The sequence below is a fragment of the Mustela putorius genome, unplaced genomic scaffold, assembly GCF_011764305.1.
Source record: "Mustela putorius furo isolate JIRA1106 unplaced genomic scaffold, ASM1176430v1.1 tig00000873_pilon_pilon_pilon, whole genome shotgun sequence".
NCBI lineage: Eukaryota > Metazoa > Chordata > Mammalia > Carnivora > Mustelidae > Mustela > Mustela putorius.
The window spans coordinates 1197985-1215334 of NW_025421504.1; the positions used below are offsets into that span (position 1 = coordinate 1197985).

The following is a 17350-nucleotide window of genomic DNA, read 5'->3' on the forward strand; positions in this document are numbered from 1 at the left end:
CGCTTGCTTCTCTGTTGGCCTGAGGGGCTCTGTGGACCTGGCACTCCCTCCAGTTAATTTTTGGCTTTGGGCTTCTGGAGCCAAGTAGCATCCCTGATTCTAGCCTGGAGGCCGGCGGAGCTGCCCTGTGGTCGCAGACTCTCCGAGGTGGCTGTTCTCTCTACTGCAGAGTAGGGGCGGGAAGACAGGACTCCTCCTCGGTTCCTCTTTTCGGCTGGTGGTTCTTCCCAGCGCCTGAGACTGGCTTCACGTGGTGTTTCAGGCTCAGTGGCTGCTTCAGCTCTGGCAGGCTCACGGCCTCGACGCCTGTTGCCTGGAGGAGGACCGTGGAAGCCAAGCTCAGCGCTCCTGTAGGGCATCGTTCTCAGGCCCTTCCTGTGGGCGCTTCTCTGGGGTGTGGGGCCTGTGGGGTGCTCCGTCCTTCGTTAGAGCTCCGCGGGGCATGGTAGAGCACATCCCCCCCTCGACCTGGTGCAGCCCCCGAGCTGAGTATAGTGTCGCTGGAGGGTGTTCAGGAATGTCTGGTCCCTTGTGAGAAACAGGAGTTACAGTCTGGCTGTTTTATCACCTAAGTGACGGAAGGAACATGAGGAGAGAGCAGCCTAGTGACGAGCCACAGCCGCACCTCTCCGCGTCCCGAGTCTGTGGTGTTCGCTCTCCAGGCCTGCTGCCTGCCGCCTTCGGTCGGTCGGGCCGGGGCCGCAGCAGGCCCCCCGTGCGTGTCTCGCTGGCGGCTGTAAGTGCTACCCGCGTGGCAGTGCTGCAGCTTCTCCTCCGGGCCTGAGGTTGAATCTGGTGTTGTAGACCCTCTCCCTGGGCGCGGAGCCCACGTCGCTTCTGCCCAGTACATGGAGGTGGGAGCATCTCACGTGGGTCTCGTTGGTCTGGCTGCGCGAAGCGGGCCCCGCAGTGAGTCAGCCGTGTGAGTGAGCAGGAGAGAGCGTGACTGCGTGGAAATGGTAGAAAATCCAGCGCTGCTGTTCGAGCTGTGAATCGGGCAGCCTGTGTGGAAAGCAGCACATTGGCAACATCACAAACAAAACCTTTCGTCTAGCAGGGCCACTCCTGGAAATGCGCCCTGTAGAAGGAAAACCGCACAGCCGCCTGTCCTTGAGCCTCTCCTTGAGGGCCGTTCTTGGTGGCAGAGCCCGTGGGTAGCACGCGTGGCCGTCAGCATGGGGACGCGGGTGTGAGTGACGAGTCGGGCTTGTCAGGAGCGTGGTGCCACCATCAGAAGCAGTGATTAGACCCAGACCCCGTGTTGGGGGGGCGGATCTGGAGCGAGGTATTTTTGAATGAGAAAAGCAGGTGCAAACTGTGTGTCTGCGACAGTCTCGTATTTGTCAAGCAGTGTCCCGTGACGTCTGCGTACTCGGGGGGCGGGGTGCGTGTGAGCGCAGGGAACAAGGCGGGGACTGTGTACCAGGCAGATGGTGCATCAGGGCCTCGACTGGGACGGTAGGGGTGAGCAAGAAGCGGGAGCCAGTCCCGGAATGAGGAGCAGGACGAAGGCCGCCCCCAGGTTGAGTGTGTTGGTTGTGGCTCCACTTTATCCACACGGATGTTCTACAGTCGCAGAGGAAAGTATGTCACAGTTGCAGAGAACCTGCTCTGACCTTTAGAACAATAGGGAGCGTACGAGAGATGCAGAGGGAGAATTCTGGCCTCTTACAATTCGAGGTCTCACCCGAGACGTTGGCGTTTGCCTCTCGAGTGCAGAGGCGCTCCCGTGAGGGTGAGCAGCTCTTCCGTGCAGCCCCGGCTGTGGGAGGATGGAAGGCCCTGCCCTGTGTTTGTCATCCGGCAGGCACGGAGATCTGCTGTTCCTGTTTCCCTCCGGCCTCGCTGGGCCCTCCTCGGAGATGGAGACGTCGGCCCCGCTGGGGCTGAAGGCCTGCGGTGCTCCCAGCGTGGTGGAGGACGAGATCGACCAGTACCTCAGCAAGCAGGACGGGAAGATCTACAGGAGCCGCGACCCGCAGCTGTGAGTGTCTGTGGGCTCGTGACCCGCAGCTGTGAGTGTCTGTGTGTCTGTGGGGCCGCGACCCGCAGCTGTGAGTGTCTGTGGGCTCGTGACCCGCAGCTGTGAGTGTCTGTGTGTCTGTGGGGCCGCGACCCGCAGCTGTGAGTGTCTGTGGGCTCACGACCCGCAGCTGTGAGTGTCTGTGTGTCTGTGGGGCTCGCGACCCGCAGCTGTGAGTGTCTGTGTGTCTGTGGGCTCGCGTCCCCGCGGTGCTGCCTTCAGTGGCTCAGGCGGGGAGATGGTTATAGCACGCCAGATCTGCTGAAGGAACACGTGTTCTCGGTTCGATCACCTCCGTTCAGATAAAATTTCACTGCATGTCATTTTTCAAGCTTTTTCTTGTGGCACGAAGCTCCATGTTTGTGCCGCATGTCCTTTCAGAAGTCTCAGGTGTTCGGAACCGAGACCGGAGAGAAAGGCCCGGAAACCAGGCCCCGACCTCGCTGCGCTCCTGACGTTCCTGCCCGCCGTGCGGCGTGCTGGCCTCAGCGCGTGCTCGCGGCCGGGATCAGGAAGCAGGGCCAGGGGGACGCTGGGCACCGACCAGCGCAGGGTGTAGCTCGGGCCGTCGTGCTGGACACAGTCGGGAAACGTCCGCATCGTGCACACGGCGCCTCCTTCCCATTCCTAACAGTGGACGCTTCGTGAGCAACATGCTGGCCCTCCTTGAATGTTTCCTTCCGCCTAGACTTTGGGGAACGGTCATGCTCCGCTCCGTTTATGTGTTGGTGGTCTTTTGTAGTTCTCTTTAGTTTTTATAAAAGTTTTAGGGACACCTGGGGGGCTCATTTGGTTAAGCATCTGTCTTTGGGTCAGGTCATGATCCCAGCATCCTGGGGTCGAGCCCCACGTCGGGCTCCCTGCTCCCCAGGAAGCCTGCTTCCTCCTCTCTCTGCCACTCCCGTACTTGTACTCTGTCTCTCTAAAAAATAAGAAAAATCTTGAAAAAAATTTTAAAATTTTTGAAGACTTCTTTGTCTTAGAGAGAGGGTGCACACGGTACATGTTGAGGGGCGGGGCAGAGGGGGAGAGAATCTGGAGCAGACCCCCCACTGACCGTGGAGTGGGGTGCAGGGCTTGATCCCGTGACCTGAGGTCATGCGCTGAGCCGAAATCGAGAGTCAGATGCTTCACCGATTGAGGCACCCCTGCGTGCCTGCGAGTCTTCGTCTTCTTCTTTTTTTTTTTTTTTTTTTTAAGATTTTATTTATTTATTTGTTAGAGAGAGAGGAGCGAGAGTGAGCACAGGCAGACAGAGAGGCAGGCAGAGGCAGAGGGAGAAGCAGGCTCCCTGCTGAGCAAGGAGCCCGATGTGGGACTCGATCCCAGGACGCTCGCATCATGACCTGAGCCGAAGGCAGCTGCTTAACCAACTGAGCCACCCAGGCGTCCCCCTGCAAGTCTTCTTAAAGAAACTGGTTGGAAACACCGAGTTTACACTCAGTGACGTGAAATGCATGAGTGGAGGTGGTTTGTGTCTGCGGTAGGGCCTCGTAGCCACATCGCTCCGTAAACCCAGCGGGGCGCTGACATTGAGAGATCGGGGTTCCGACTGCTGCGCTAGCAGCTTGTATGTCTTAGTTTAAAGAGCCCCAGATGGCGCTGTGCTGCGGCTGGCACGGAGCCCCTCCGCGGCCCCTCCGCGGCCGGCACCGGCCGCCAGCCCGCATTAGCATTTCCTCCTCGGGATCCCGTGCTGGCTCCCCACTGAGCCCCCACGATCGGTGATTTTGAGCCTTTGTTAGGAATCTTTCAGGGTGAGCACGCGTGTGCGCAATCTGGCTGCCGTCAGTGAGAGCCTGGCCGTTCGGAGACTCCGAGTGTCGGACGCGCACAAGTCCGAGCGTTGTGACCCCATTTAGAGAAGGGTCCTGTCCAGCCCGGAGGGACGGCCGCTCACCTTTCCCACCAGGGTCACCGCCCTCATCGGGGCACGTCGTGCTGCCCCCTCGTACGTGTGCCACTCAAGCAGGTTCTCTTTTTTTTTTTTTTTTAAGATTTTATTTATTTATTTGACAGACAGAGATCACAAGTAGGCAGAGAAGCAGGCAGAGAGAGAGGAGGAAGCAGGCTCCCCGCTGAGCAGAGAGCCCGATGCGGGGCTCGATCCCAGGACCCTGAGATCATGACCTGAGCCGAAGGCAGCGGCTTAACCCACTGAGCCACCCAGGCGCCCCAAGCAGGTTCTCTTCTGAAGTCACCAGTCTTGGTGGCCCAGAGAGCCTGCCACCTTCCTGTTTTTCCCCAAATGTGCGCAAAGTGGGGGTTTTCCCAGCTGGACTGACTTCTGTCCCGCCGACAGGTTCTTTGCCGTATCCACATCCCAATCTCCTTAGTGTTGACTTAACACAGATTTAAACCCGTTTTTAAGTCCTTTCACTTTTCCTTTTATTTAGTGTCACCTGAAGCAGTTAGTATCATAGAATCACAGGTTTGACGTGCTGGGCAGTTTTTCTGATGCAACTCAAAATCGTTAATAAGCTGTGTGTATATATATATATATATATTTTAAAGATTTTTTATTTTTTATTTATTTATTTGACAGACAGAGATCGCAAGTAGGTGGAGAGAGAGAGGAGGAAGCAGGCTCCCTGCTGAGCAGAGAGCCTGATGTGGGGCTCGATCCCAGGACTTGGGATCATGACCTGAGCCGAAGGCAGAGGATTTAACCCACTGAGCCACCCAGGCACCCCGTATATATATGTATTTTAAGATTTTATTTATTTGACAGAGATCACAAGTAGGCAGAGAGGCAGGCAGAAGGGGAGGAGGAAGCAGGCTCCCTGCTGGGCAGAGAGTCCGACGCGGGGCTTGATCCCAGGACCCTGAGATCATGACCTGAGCCAAAGGCAGAGCCTTAACCTACTGAGCCACTCAGGCGCCCCAGATACTAAACGATATTAAAATAAAAAATGCTCACATACCATCAAAAATAATTCCACACGGGGCACCTGGTGGGCTGTCACAGAGCATGGACTCCTGATTTGGGCTTGTGAGGTCAAGCCCCACATTGGGCGGTGAGTTCACTTAAAAATGGGTGAAGTGGCCCCACACAGGCAGGGCAGTACTCGAGTGCGGCGGACGTGCTCCGTGCCGGAGCGCCGAGCGGTGGCGGGAGAGCGGGCGCGCTAATTGCTGTGTTTCTCCTGCCCTGTGCTCTCAGGTGCCGACACGGCCCCCTGGGGAAATGTGTGCACTGTGTTCCGCTCGAGGTGAGAGTCCGTGCAGCGTAAGTTCTGGGCTGGCGGGAGGGGCTGCTCCCCAGGGCACGGCTGCACATGCCCTGCACCTGTGCGCCGGGTCGGGCGTGGGGAAGAGAAGCTCCTTGTTTGTCGCCCTGGGCCTCGCGTGCCCACTGGTGCAAGCTGCTGGAAGAGGACGGGTCTTCATTTATGGGAGTGACCTTCGGGTGGGTGACGATCGGCTGAAGCGTTGGTTTTGCCGTGACGAGGGCAGCGCTGGCAGTGGGCTCCCTGGCCGGTCCCTGTAAACCTCACACAGCTGGGGCTGCCGTGAGGTTTCTGAGCTCGTCATTGTTCTGATTTACTTTTCCCCGAGTCACGTCCTCCTCCTGACGGGTCGTGGTGAGGCACAGAGTTCCCGTAATGACGCTGACTGGTCACGGGTCAGTGCGGGGCTCACAGCAGCGCGGCCGACCTGAGTTTCTTCATGAGCCTCCTCTTCGTCTTACGGGCTGCCCCCCCCCCCCCAAATGTTCCTAGTATTTATTTGACCTAGAGCATGTTGTGTCTAATTGAGATTCGTTTTAATCTTGGAAAGATAACTGGTGTCCAAAGAAGCCTTGGGTTCTGACCTAGAGTGACAAGTGAGAACCGAGCGCCCACCCTCCTCGCCCTGCACGGGTCCTGGCTTGGTCTCTCCCTGCGCGCGGCGGAAGCGTGGCTGCCCGCTTCTCCGGGCCTCGAGCCGCCAGCCGGAGCTGACCGTACTGTGTGTGTTTTGGCAGCCGTTTGACGAGGACTACCTGAACCATCTCGAACCTCCTGTGAAGCACATGTCCTTCCACGCCTACATCCGCAAGCTGACCGGGGGAGCCGACAAGTAAGCCAGCGGGAGCGCGGTCGGGCTGTGCCGATGTGGCTGTGGCGTACCCAAGTCCTCTCGTGTGTCTGCAGGTGTTGCTTAAAGCCTGTGAGCACGGGAGGGAGAAGAGTTACAGTCGGGGTCCGGGCTCAGAGCGTTTGGGTTCGTGACTTATGCCCTGATTCTAGAGAAGAGAGGGGTGGAGACTGACGCCCTTTTGTCATGCACATGCCCAGGGCACTGGGCTGGTGCCAGGCTGGCAGCGGCTGCTGTGGAGGCCCCTGGGGAGCATTCCCGGCCTTCCCGCAGCGATGTGGAGCTCTGACAGCTTAGCTGTGTGTGACGGCGGGGGAGGTCAGAGGCGTTGGGGGTCAGAGCTCGTGCCCTGCTTTTCGGCACAAGCAAACCACGCGTGGTTAGCTCCGTCCACTTGTCCCACAGCCCCCCCCCCCCCCCGGGAGCCGTTTGCTCTGGAGCCTGCCTCTTTATCGGTGGTTTCACAGCCAACCACACTCTGCGTGGGGCCTGAAGCGGCGCGCCACCCATGCCTGGGGCTCGGGCACCTCAGCGGGTCGGTCTGCAGGCCCGGCCCGGCGTCCAGTGTGGGGGGCGTCTCTCGGCTCCCCACGTGCGATAGCGGCTGGAGAGGGGGTGACTGAGAGCGATTTATTTCTTTTAACCCACGTCAGGTACGTCCCCGTGTGACCCCTTTCTGTTGACTATATGACTGCATGTTCTCCTGCCCAGAAAGCAGTGCACTTCATACCATGATTGTATGATTCCCGTCAGTGCAGCGGGAGGGGATGGTGGCTGAACCCGAGTCAGCACCATTTGTGCAGAATGTCACATTGGCCTGATTATAGTTTTTCTCTGACAACCTGCTGACATCCCGAAACGGCTTTTTAAAAATTAGACCACGAGAAAGAAATCCTACCAGAGACCCATTCTTGCCTGTCAGTGGGGTAAGCCATGGAGCTTTCTGGACTAGGGAACGAGTAGAGATTCGTTGAGCTGAAACCCGTCAGCCTTCCACCAGTGTGGGTCTAGTCTGCAGTATCCCGTGGGGCCACATTGGCTGCTCTTGGTCCCGTGTGGGCTGGTGGCCGTCACTGCTTGCCAGGGGCCCGCAGGCCAGTGTGCTGCTGGCCTGTGAAGACAGGATCGAGTTCCTGGACTATCGTTTGAGTGGGAAACTGGCAGAGGCTGAAGGCGCCTCTGCGCACCGAGCCCACATTGGTGGGGCCCCGGCTTCCTTGCTGGATGGACTGAATTTCAGCCAGAAGCTGGGGAGGATGCCTTTGTACGGTGACCTCCTCAGGCTTTCTCCATTGATTCAGAGTTTTTTACAGACACTGGGGTGTTGCTGATAAGTTAATGAAACTTAAAAACAAGATTTTGTTTCCTGTCAGTGGCTCAGGTTAGATTAATAGGCGTTTAATAGTATCCTTGAAAATGTTCATGGGTGTTAGCGACAGACATTGAACATGGAGACTTTTTATAGGGAAGCAGTTAGGTATTTCTGCAGTCTCCGCATGCAGGACAGAAGCTGGGACTCCATGACAGCGGTTCTCAGCACGTCCCCCCGCTGCTGTCCGCCGCGCGCTTAGCTCCCCAGAGCTCTGTTCTGGAGGTAGAAAACGTTTCACACGCGATTTCCAGTCTCCTGCTGAAGTTTTCACTGTTGGAATATTGAATTAATTAAGCTGCCTCTTCTTATTCAGGGGGAAATTTGTTGCCCTGGAGAACATCAGTTGCAAGATTAAATCAGGGTGCGAGGGTCACCTTCCGTGGCCTAATGGCATCTGCACCAAATGCCAGCCGAGTGCCATCACACTCAACAGACAGGTGAGACGTTCGCTGTGGCCGTCCAGACCGCGGGGAGCCGTACACTTGGCTCATGGCTCAGAAATGAACATCTGCAGACAAGGCCCTCCTTGGAGGGCGCCGCCGCTGGCCGAGTGCCCTGGGTGTGCTGCGTCCGAGTGTGTTTCCAGGTCGTGTGCTGGAGACGCTGCTGCTGAGATCACTAGGTGTTGCCTGTGTGGAGGGGGGTCTTTGGTTTTCACTTTTGTCCGTTCTGTGGAGGCAGGACTTTCTTGGTGACTGTTTAAAATGCTCCGGGGTTTGCACTTCTCCTTCTGAGTGGCCCTGGAAGCTGTCAGCCACAGTGTCCTGGAGCCCCTCAGAGCACCTGTCCAGGCCAGGTAGAGAAGGAAGCCGGGCTCTGCAAGGAGGGGAGGCCAGGGAAAGGCGCGTGCGGTACTCTGGCCTCTTCCCCTCTGCCCTCTGTGCCCTTGAGGGTCCGTCCGCTCGCCTCCCCTGGCCCGCCGGCCCGCCGGCCCGCGCTGGCTCTGGAGGCTGCTCTCTGCCGTCGTGGGACTGCTCCCTTTCTCTTCTCTTCCTGCTCTTTTCTTTTGAGGTCTAATTTTTGTGCCAGAGATTGTGAAAACCTGCATTTTAGGTGAAGTCCTGTAAGATTAATTTCATTTAATTTATTGAGGAATCCCACCGCCACTCCCCCCCAGAATCTGACACGGTCTTAAGGGCAGAGCACATTTTAAAATGAGTGTGTGAGTGTGTGAAGAGCTAGGTGGAGACTAACGAGAGGCTTATGCTGGAGAAACGCGTCATTTCCAACAGAGGACGTTCATCAGCCCGTTGCTTGCTCTACAGAAATACAGACACGTGGACAATATCATGTTTGAGAACCACACGGTTGCCGATCGCTTCCTTGACTTCTGGAGGAAGACCGGGAACCAGCATTTCGGGTATCTGTACGGACGGTATACCGAGCACAAAGACATTCCTCTGGGCATCAGGGCCGAAGTGGCCGCCATTTACGAGCCTCCGCAGGTAGGCGAGCCCGGCCTCGCGGGTCCCGGGCCTTTGTGTTGCCCAGTAAGGCCTCCGTCCGTGTCAGTAAATTGAACCCCGAGGGAGTATCTTAATCTGTCGGCTGGGTCCCACCGCTGGCGGTTGCCCAGAGCGCCACAGGGACGGCGCCCTCCCGTGTAATCGTCTCCTTCACCCACATCTGTGGTCAGCTGGCCCAGACATAATGCGGCCGGAGGGTCACAGGGTCGCTCGTGTCCTTTACCCCGCGCCACACACACAGCCGTCTTAGAACGGCCACCCGTGTAGGACTGGGAACAGTTTTAAGCGTTTTGGGGGGTCTTTGGTGGAATGAGGATCCTTGGGCTGTGTCTGATGAGTGACCAGCAGCCCCGCTGTGAGAGTCTCTTGGAAGGGGCTCTTCTTAGGACTGTGCTGCTACCTAGGGAACACGTTTCTGTGTTATTTTCGGCATTTAAGGATTTTTTTTTTTTAAGATTTTATTTATATATTTGATACAGAGGGAGAGAGAGCACGTGCACAAGCAGGGGGAGTTGCCGGCAGGGGACAAGAGCCTCTCCACTGAGCAAGGAGTCTCCACACGGACTTGATCCCAGGAGCCTGGGATCATGACCTGAGCCAAAGGCAGACTCTCTAGCCGACTGAGCCCTCGCGTGTCCCAGGCTTGATTTTCTATATGGATTTTTGTTGTGTGATTCTATGAAATATTTATACAGTATGGTTCGTATAGGTGTGTATATCTTACACGTATACCTGTATATTTTCATTACAAGAGTGGAAACCATGAGCATTGCATTCTTTTTTCTTTTTTTAAGATTTTATTTATTTGACAGAGAGCAAGGGAGGGAACACAAGCAGGGGGAGCAGCAGAGGGAGAGGGAGAAGCAGGCTTCCGCTGAGCAGGGAGCCGGATGCGGGGCTCGATCCCAGCACCCTGGGATCATGACCTGAGCCGAAGGCAGGCGCTTAATGACTGAGTTCCCCCCGGGCATCCCCATAAGCACCGATTTCCGGTCGGTGATGTGCCGGTGACATACCCGGGGGGTGCTCGGGTGTGCAGTTCACTGTGACGGACCGAGAGGGCGTGAGGCGATGAGAGAGGCGGAGAGTGTTGAGTAGTGAGTGTTTGGGCCGAATCTAGATAGCAGGTATGTGGGTCGTCACTGTGAAATTCTTTAAATTTTGCTTTGTTTGAAATTTGTAATTAAAATTGGAAAAGAAAAAAGAATTGGCATGCTTCCAAAGTCGGATCTACGAATAAGGTGGTCCCTTTCTCTCCCTCTCTTCCGGCACCTCTGGGTAGACGTCAGAAGTTTGAGCTTTCAAAGTATAAGCAAATACACAGGTAGTCACAGCACTCCCCTTCTTGCTTTGGCTGTGTGCCCTGCCCACTGCCCGTGGCGACTCAGCCCCTGAGCAGCCACCTTCTTAGGAAAGCCAGGGTCTGCCAGCCCGTGGCTCTCCCGCGTGCCGCGGTCTGGGAAGCCGGGCGCTCCCCCCACAGGAGCCGCACGTGTGCTCCGATAGCCTGTTTCCCGGAGACTGGGCTCACCTCGCTCCTGGACTCTTGCCTCACGTACCCGAACCTCTTTGGAAGGAAACTGTTTACCCGAAGGTGTTTTGAAACGGACTTTCCCCAGTGAAGGAACCCACCAAAAAAATTGTGTGAACAGCCTTCCTCAGTCCTGAGAGCGACCATACACTTGAGAAACTCTATGATGTGAGCCAGCCTGGGCGTCACCATCGTCGGGTCCTCTGAGTCTTGATTGGAAAGCATGAGGCAGCCTGAGGAGGGGCAGAGCTTGCAGGGCTCGGCCGTGTTTGATCGGGTGTCAGCTTTCTCTGCTGCCGCCCTCCCCTTTTTAGCAAGGGGTGGAGCCATGTCGAATTGGAGTGGGGTGGCTCTGGGCTCCTCTGAGTTCTTCCTTTACTGCCCTAACAGATTGGCACACAGAACAGCCTGGAGCTTCTGGAAGACCCGAAAGCTGAGGTGGTGGATGAAATTGCTGCCAAGCTTGGCCTGAGGAAGGTACTGAGGCATTCTACTGGCCTTTGAAGGGGGGACCAGGGCTCTCTCTTGGGGACATCCAGGTGGGTGGCATGGCCAGGCCTCGCCTGGGACTGAACTCCCAGCTGCTTGAGGTCAGGTGCAGGCCCAGCATCTTGTAAAGCCTGCTTGTGTTTTCCGGATGCCATAGCTCATAGGTTCCTCGGATTTGAACTAGAATATTTCTCTGATTCAAAGTAAAATGAAAACAAATGATCCCTGTGCTGGGGCTGTAGTGTTGAAATCTGCTGGGCACACTTCCTGAGGATGGCTTCAGCGGGTGAAAGAAAGAGGCAGCAGGAACCAGACCCCTTTGTCCTGCCCAGGAAGGAGCCTTGCTGCTGGGATGTGTGTCCTGCCCACAGGACCAGGCCCAGCCTCTTAGTGGGAGCCTCCCTTCATGGGTCCTTGGGTCCTGGCCGCCCCGTCATTTTTTAGCTTCAGGCGCGTGGAACCCCTGGCGCTCCATCGTCCGTCATCTCTGGATTTCCTGTTGCTAATTTAGGTGTCTGAGCCTGGGAGGTTCCCTAGTTTTACTGGGCAGTTAGGAGACAGGGAGGACCTTTTGTTTTGAGTCTGTTGACTGGTTTGTGTCATGTCCTTGGTGGAGCTCCCAGGAACTTCACAGAAGGGTTTCTGCAGGTAAATAAGGAATGTGAATCTGGTTTTTTTGTTTTTAAAGATTTTATGTATTTGACAAATAGATCACAAGTAGAGAGGCAGGCATGGGTGGGCGGAAGCAGGCTCCCCACTGAGCAGAGCCCCATGTGGGGCTCGATCCCAGGACCCCAAGATCATGACCTGAGCCGAAGGCAGAGGCTTAACCCACTGAGCCACCCAGGCGCCCCTGGAATGTGGATTTGAATACCTCTTAGAATTTTGATGTTCATAGCTATGCAGGTTTTTTTTGTTTTTTTAAAGATTTTGTTTATTTATTTGACAGAGATCACAAGCAGGCAGAGAGGCAGACAGAGGGGGCAGGGGAAGCAGGCTCCCCGCTGAGCAGAGAGCCCGATGCGGGACTCGATCCCAGGACCCTGAGATCATGACCTGAGCCGAGGGCAGAGGCTTAACCCACTGAGCCACCCAGGCACCCCCTATGCAAATTTTATCCTATTTTTAAAAGAAGATTTTATTTATTTATTGGACCGAGAGAGCAAAAGCCGGGGGAGCAGCAGGCAGAGGGAGAGAGAGAAGTGAAGGCAGACGCTTAACTGACTGAGCCACCCAGGTGCCCCATGAGTTTTATCCTTTACTAGTTAATCAACTTAGTGAGAAATGAACTCCCTACAGATAAACACGGAAAATAGGGAATGTGTTTGTAAGCCTAGGGGCTTGTAGAGAAAAGTCATTTTAACAAAAGATTTAAGAAACACAGTCCTATTGTTTCTAGTAAGGAATCAGCATCTTTTTTTTTTTTTAAAGTAGGTGCCACACCCAGTGTGGAGCCCGAGGTGGAGCCCATCGTGGGGGTTGGAGTCACACTCCATGAGGTCATGACCTGAGCTTAGGTCAGGAGTCACAGACTTAACCAACTGAGCCACCAGGTGCCCCAGGAGTCAGTGTCTTGATTTAGGGTCATATTTTGGTTTAAGTTTTTGACGTTTCTCTTGTTCAAAAGGGAAGTCCGTGTAACTTTTGGAGCTTCGTTTTAAACGTACGGTTTACGATCGCTGTAGCTGTACTAGATCTCCACGTGGCTGAGGCCTGGCTCTGCTCTGCCCGCCGCTTCCGCCCGTTCACGCCGCAGGTCTCCATTTCTTCGCTGCATCCTCCGTGGGCTTTTTGTTTGCTTGGGTATTTTTGGCATGGTTGGGGTGGTCTTGTGTGCCGGAGATGGATTTGAAGACTTTTGTATCAAGGTTCTGCCGGACAGGTTATGGGCAGCACGTCGCTTCTCCAAAGGACGTGTCCCTGGGGTCCAGCCCCCCGCATAGACCTCGCAGCCCGGTCCTGGTTCAGGAGGGCTAGGGCCGCAGAGCACCAGAGAGACAGCTACCCGGGACTGGCATTAAGGATGCCATAGTGATGGGCTTTCAGCTCCTTGTGCCCGTGCCTGCTCTCCTCAGTCCTGTAGCGGAGCGCAGAGGAGCCACCGGGTAAGGACTCCATGGCCGCCGTCCTTATCTTCCACGTCTTCTAGGGAGTCCGTTTTCTTACCTCATGGGTAAAGACTTAGCGTCTGAAATAGATCGTCTCTCTTGGCTTGCTCGTTGTCTGTCTTCCTCTTTGGGGTGTAGGGATTCTGTTAATCTTGTTCGCCCTGGGGTTCCCCCTGAACCCCACTGCTGGGTACAGAGTTGCTGCCATGGGGCTTCTAACAATGTGAGGAGCTCCGCTCGTGCACCATCGCCTGCGGTCCAGCAGCGCAAGAGGCCGGTGGCCGTTTTCAGCCCGGTGGACTTTGAAAGCCCTGGTGGCTTAGCAGAGAATCTGACTCGCCTAGAAAGAATTGGGTCACAGGAGTCTCGTACAGAAATGCTCTTAAGCTCTCTGAGCAGAGGCCAGAAAGTGTTCATCACCTGCTTCAGAGCGAGGCTCAGGGGATACTTGACTTTTCCTGCAGGTGGGCTGGATATTCACAGACCTGGTCTCAGAAGACACCCGGAAAGGCACCGTCAGATACAGCCGCAATAAGGTAGGACTGGACGGAGTGCCCGTGCCCGCTTAGCTCAGCCTGCAGCTTGGCTCTAAAGCTCGTCCTGGCTTTTTTTTTTTTTTTTTTAAAGATTTTATTTATTTATTTGACATGGAGGGAGAGAGAGCGTGCGTGCACGCACAAGAAGGGGAGCAGCAGAGGGAGCCCAGTGCGGGGCTTGATCATGACCTGAGCTGAAGGCAGACGCTTAACGACTGAGCCACTCAGGTGTCCCTCATCCTGGCTTTTAGATGGAATTATTTTCTACACTGGGTTCTTGATAAATTAAGGGTGGTTCTGTTGATTGTGACTCGTAGAGCAGCACCCCTCACCCCCTGGCCTTCACCCACTGGTGTTTTATGGAGGTCACCCCATGGGGGTGGATGCCGGATGGTTCTGGTCTTGTTATTTGTTGGTGGGAGAGGAGGGGCCCGTGACAGCTAGGGACTGTAGGTGTCTGTTTCGTGCAGTGTTGACAGGCCACAGTTCAGTCCTTGCTGTTTTCTAAAGAAGAAATAGGAGTATATCTCCATGTGATGCTGTAAAACTTGACAGGCCGGCTCTCTTTTCCTAGGACACCTATTTCCTGAGTTCGGAAGAATGTATCACTGCAGGAGACTTCCAGAATAAGCACCCTAACATATGTCGACTCTCTCCAGACGGACATTTCGGCTCCAAGTTCGTCACTGCGGTGGCTACAGGTATGCGCTCTGGTCCTCTTTTGGTAGAGTTTCATTCTGAATTTAGCTACTAGAGATTTTCTTAACGTGCCCTGGAACACGGATTCCTCTTTCTGTTTTATGGTAAAAATCCTGAACTCGCTGCATCACCCGCAAAACCACTAGAATCGGGCTCAGTATAGCCCCTCCCTCATCCACTCACGTTCTAAGTCGAAGTCAGCTTGATTCTGGATCTTAGCTCGGGGCTGCCTTTGCCCTTTCCAGTAACTGAAGACAACTCTCTGGCTCTGTAGGAGGAAAGGATTTACTGTTTGCTCCTTATTTTTGACATTATGAGTGGGAGTCCTTTTAAGATCATTTCTGATTGTGTGTGTGTGTGTGGGGAGAGAGGACACTGTTTTGGATTCCATGTCATGTACGTTATAAATACATCATAAAAAATTGTGGCCTGTAAGAAGGTGCCATCAAGTCATTCATAATACGCTTGGCCTGTTATCTTAGAAAAACACCGATTGTAGGACTTTACAATTTAAAAAGAAGAGGAATTTTCAACTCGGAGAACCAACTTGTGAAATCATTGTCTATTTGCTATTTTTTTTAAAGTAAACCCTAACTTGGATCCTGTGAGGACCTGGTTTCTGCTCCCGCTGAGCCGGTCGCCGTCCCTCCCCAGGTCGTAGGAACCCCCCCCAGTTTAACACTAGTCCGCAGGGAGCCCAGACACGTTAGTAAGTGACTGGATCCCCTCTCAGTGCCGTCGAGGGGACTGTCGTGAGAACCAGGAAGAGAAACACCGCCTGAATTCACAAGACCCGTTCGGACGGTCGGTCCCTTTCGATCGGAAACGCGCGCACTTCTGAGGCGGGAGAGGCGGTGGCAGCATCTCTCCTGGGCCCGAGTGAAGCCAGCGCGTCGGTCGGTTTTCCTGGCACCACTGTTGGGCCCAGTACTTACCACTGGGTGGGAGTGTTGACCAGGGTTCCGAGAAAGTAGTTCCTCGGCGTGGGGTCATTCTCTGAGGACAGCTGGGGAGAGCAGCTTGGCCTGGACGTCGGGGAGGGGACAGGGAGGAGCACTTGTCGCGGCGTTCGGAATTCGCTGCACCTGCTCTGTACCTGACCGAGGGAGAAACGCGTTCCCTTTTTACTTCCCGCAGCCCAGGAGGCACATGTTCTGGGTACGGTTGTTGAGACTGGCGGTTCTCAAACCTGTCAGACACCCCCTTCGGAAACCCCCTCGTTCGGGATGTGCCCTTTACTGTCTGGAGAGGGAAACTCACAGATGACACACCTCCCTACTCGTGTGAATGTAGCAGCGGAACAGGGGGCCCACCCAGCCGCAGCACAGAGCAGCCTGCTTCCGCTCACCAGGGCCTGGGGACTGAAGCCCACTGGGACAGACAGGCCGCCCAGAGCGGCCAGCTGCGTGCCGGCCTCGCTGGGGCCAGTGCCAGGCTTTCCTGAGACGCTCATCGAGCCTCCGGGAATCTCTGAGCTCAACATGCCTCCTTCCGTCCGTCAGCTTGGTATCTCCTAGAGACTTCACCGCAGATTCAAACTGTGCACTGGTGTTTGTGCTCACGTAGGAAAAATGGCTGATTCTTCTTCTTTGTTGTAAAGATTTGACTTATTAGAGAGCACTCATGAAGGAGAGGAGAAGCAGCCTCCCCGCTGACACAGGACTCGATCCCAGGACCCTGGGATCACAATCCTTTTTTGTTTTTGTTTTGTTTTGTTTTTTTAAAGATTTTATTTATTTATTTGACAGACAGAGATCATAAGTAGGCAGAGAGGCAGGCAGAGAGAGAGAGGGGGAAGCAAGACTCCCTGCTGGGCGGAGAGTCCGATGTGGGGCTCGATCCCAGGACCCTGAGATCACGACCTGAGCTGAAGGCAGAGGCTTTAATCCACTGAGCCACCCAGGCGCCCCTTGTTTTTGTTTTAAAGATTTTTATTTATTAATTTAAGAGAGAGAGAGAGAGCCCAGGTAGGGGGAGTGGCAGGCAGAGGGAGAAGGAGAAACAGGCTGTGCACTGAGCATGGAGCCTGATGTGGGGCTCAGTCCCAGGACTCTGGGATTGTGACCCGAGCCGAAGGCAGACGCTTTGCTGAGCCACCCCAGGTGTCCCTAAAATACAGTTGATTCTAATCCGAGTTCACAAATGGGAGGTTTTGCCCATAAGAGCATGCAGGCACATTCAAGGTTGTGTGGGACGTGGAATGGTCCTTCGTTGTATGGGATTCCCCCAAACAGTGTCGTCTGACCTCTTGCACTCCGGCTGGCAGCTCCCCTCCCACAGCCCTGGCCCAGGGCCCCGTCAGTGAGGGCAATCAAAAATTCCTTCCACGGATTCCAGAACTGCTGTCTTGGGTTGGGCTCGCATGGTAACCTAGACCTTTTAAGTACTTTGTCTGTGGGGAGTTACTCAGTCGGCCAAAGGAACTGGCATGTTTTTAGGATTATAAATAGTTTCTGCTTGGGGCTGCCCATACCGTCAGTCACTGATTCATACCTCTTGTTGGGAGGTTGGAGAGTGTAGATCATCTGTGAAGTTTTTCCTTCAGAATCGCCACTTCACTGAAAGGCTTCAGAACCACAGACAGTAATTAATTTACCGTAAGATGCGCCATGGGGGTCCCTGCATTTCTCTGCTGACGCCCCCCTCATGGAGGCCTGTGATGAGCTCAGGCTCGCAGTTCTCCTGGGCTCCCAGGGGCGGCCATCCACAGCGTCGCACATCTTGAACCTCCAGACAAAGTGTGCTGCCCCCTGTGTCCGTGGTTCTTGACCAGGAACGTGCCCCTGCCCCACGGAGCTATTTGAACTGTGCTTGCCGTGCCCCGTCCCTGAGTCCCTATGGGCTGGGAAGGAGCAGGCCTGCGTGTGTGGGGCCCGCTCCCAGGGGACTGACTGCCGCATCCGGGGTTTACGGCCCTTCTGCAGGCGCCGCGCTCACAGCTCCCTGAGCTGCTGCGGGAGCCGCAGCCCCCCCGGCCCCGCCTCTCCCTGCCAAGGGCAGCTCTAGCCTGAGACCTGTGGAGGAGGAGCTCGAAGGGTCCGGGGAA

At 55.3% G+C, this 17350-nt stretch overlaps 1 protein-coding gene across 3 annotated transcripts in view; it reads left to right on the forward strand.

Annotated features, from left to right (window-relative positions):
• NPLOC4 (NPL4 homolog, ubiquitin recognition factor) overlaps positions 1-17350 on the forward strand; it is a 54963-nt gene that overhangs the window by 14271 nt on the left and 23342 nt on the right. For all 3 annotated transcript variants that reach the window (XM_045085699.1, XM_045085700.1, XM_045085698.1), the window contains exons 4-11: positions 1808-1984; positions 5187-5235; positions 5991-6085; positions 7789-7912; positions 8741-8920; positions 10863-10949; positions 13534-13605; positions 14180-14306. In XM_045085699.1, the coding sequence (XP_044941634.1) occupies positions 1808-1984; positions 5187-5235; positions 5991-6085; positions 7789-7912; positions 8741-8920; positions 10863-10949; positions 13534-13605; positions 14180-14306 (911 nt within the window). The remainder of the gene's footprint in view (positions 1-1807; positions 1985-5186; positions 5236-5990; positions 6086-7788; positions 7913-8740; positions 8921-10862; positions 10950-13533; positions 13606-14179; positions 14307-17350) is intronic.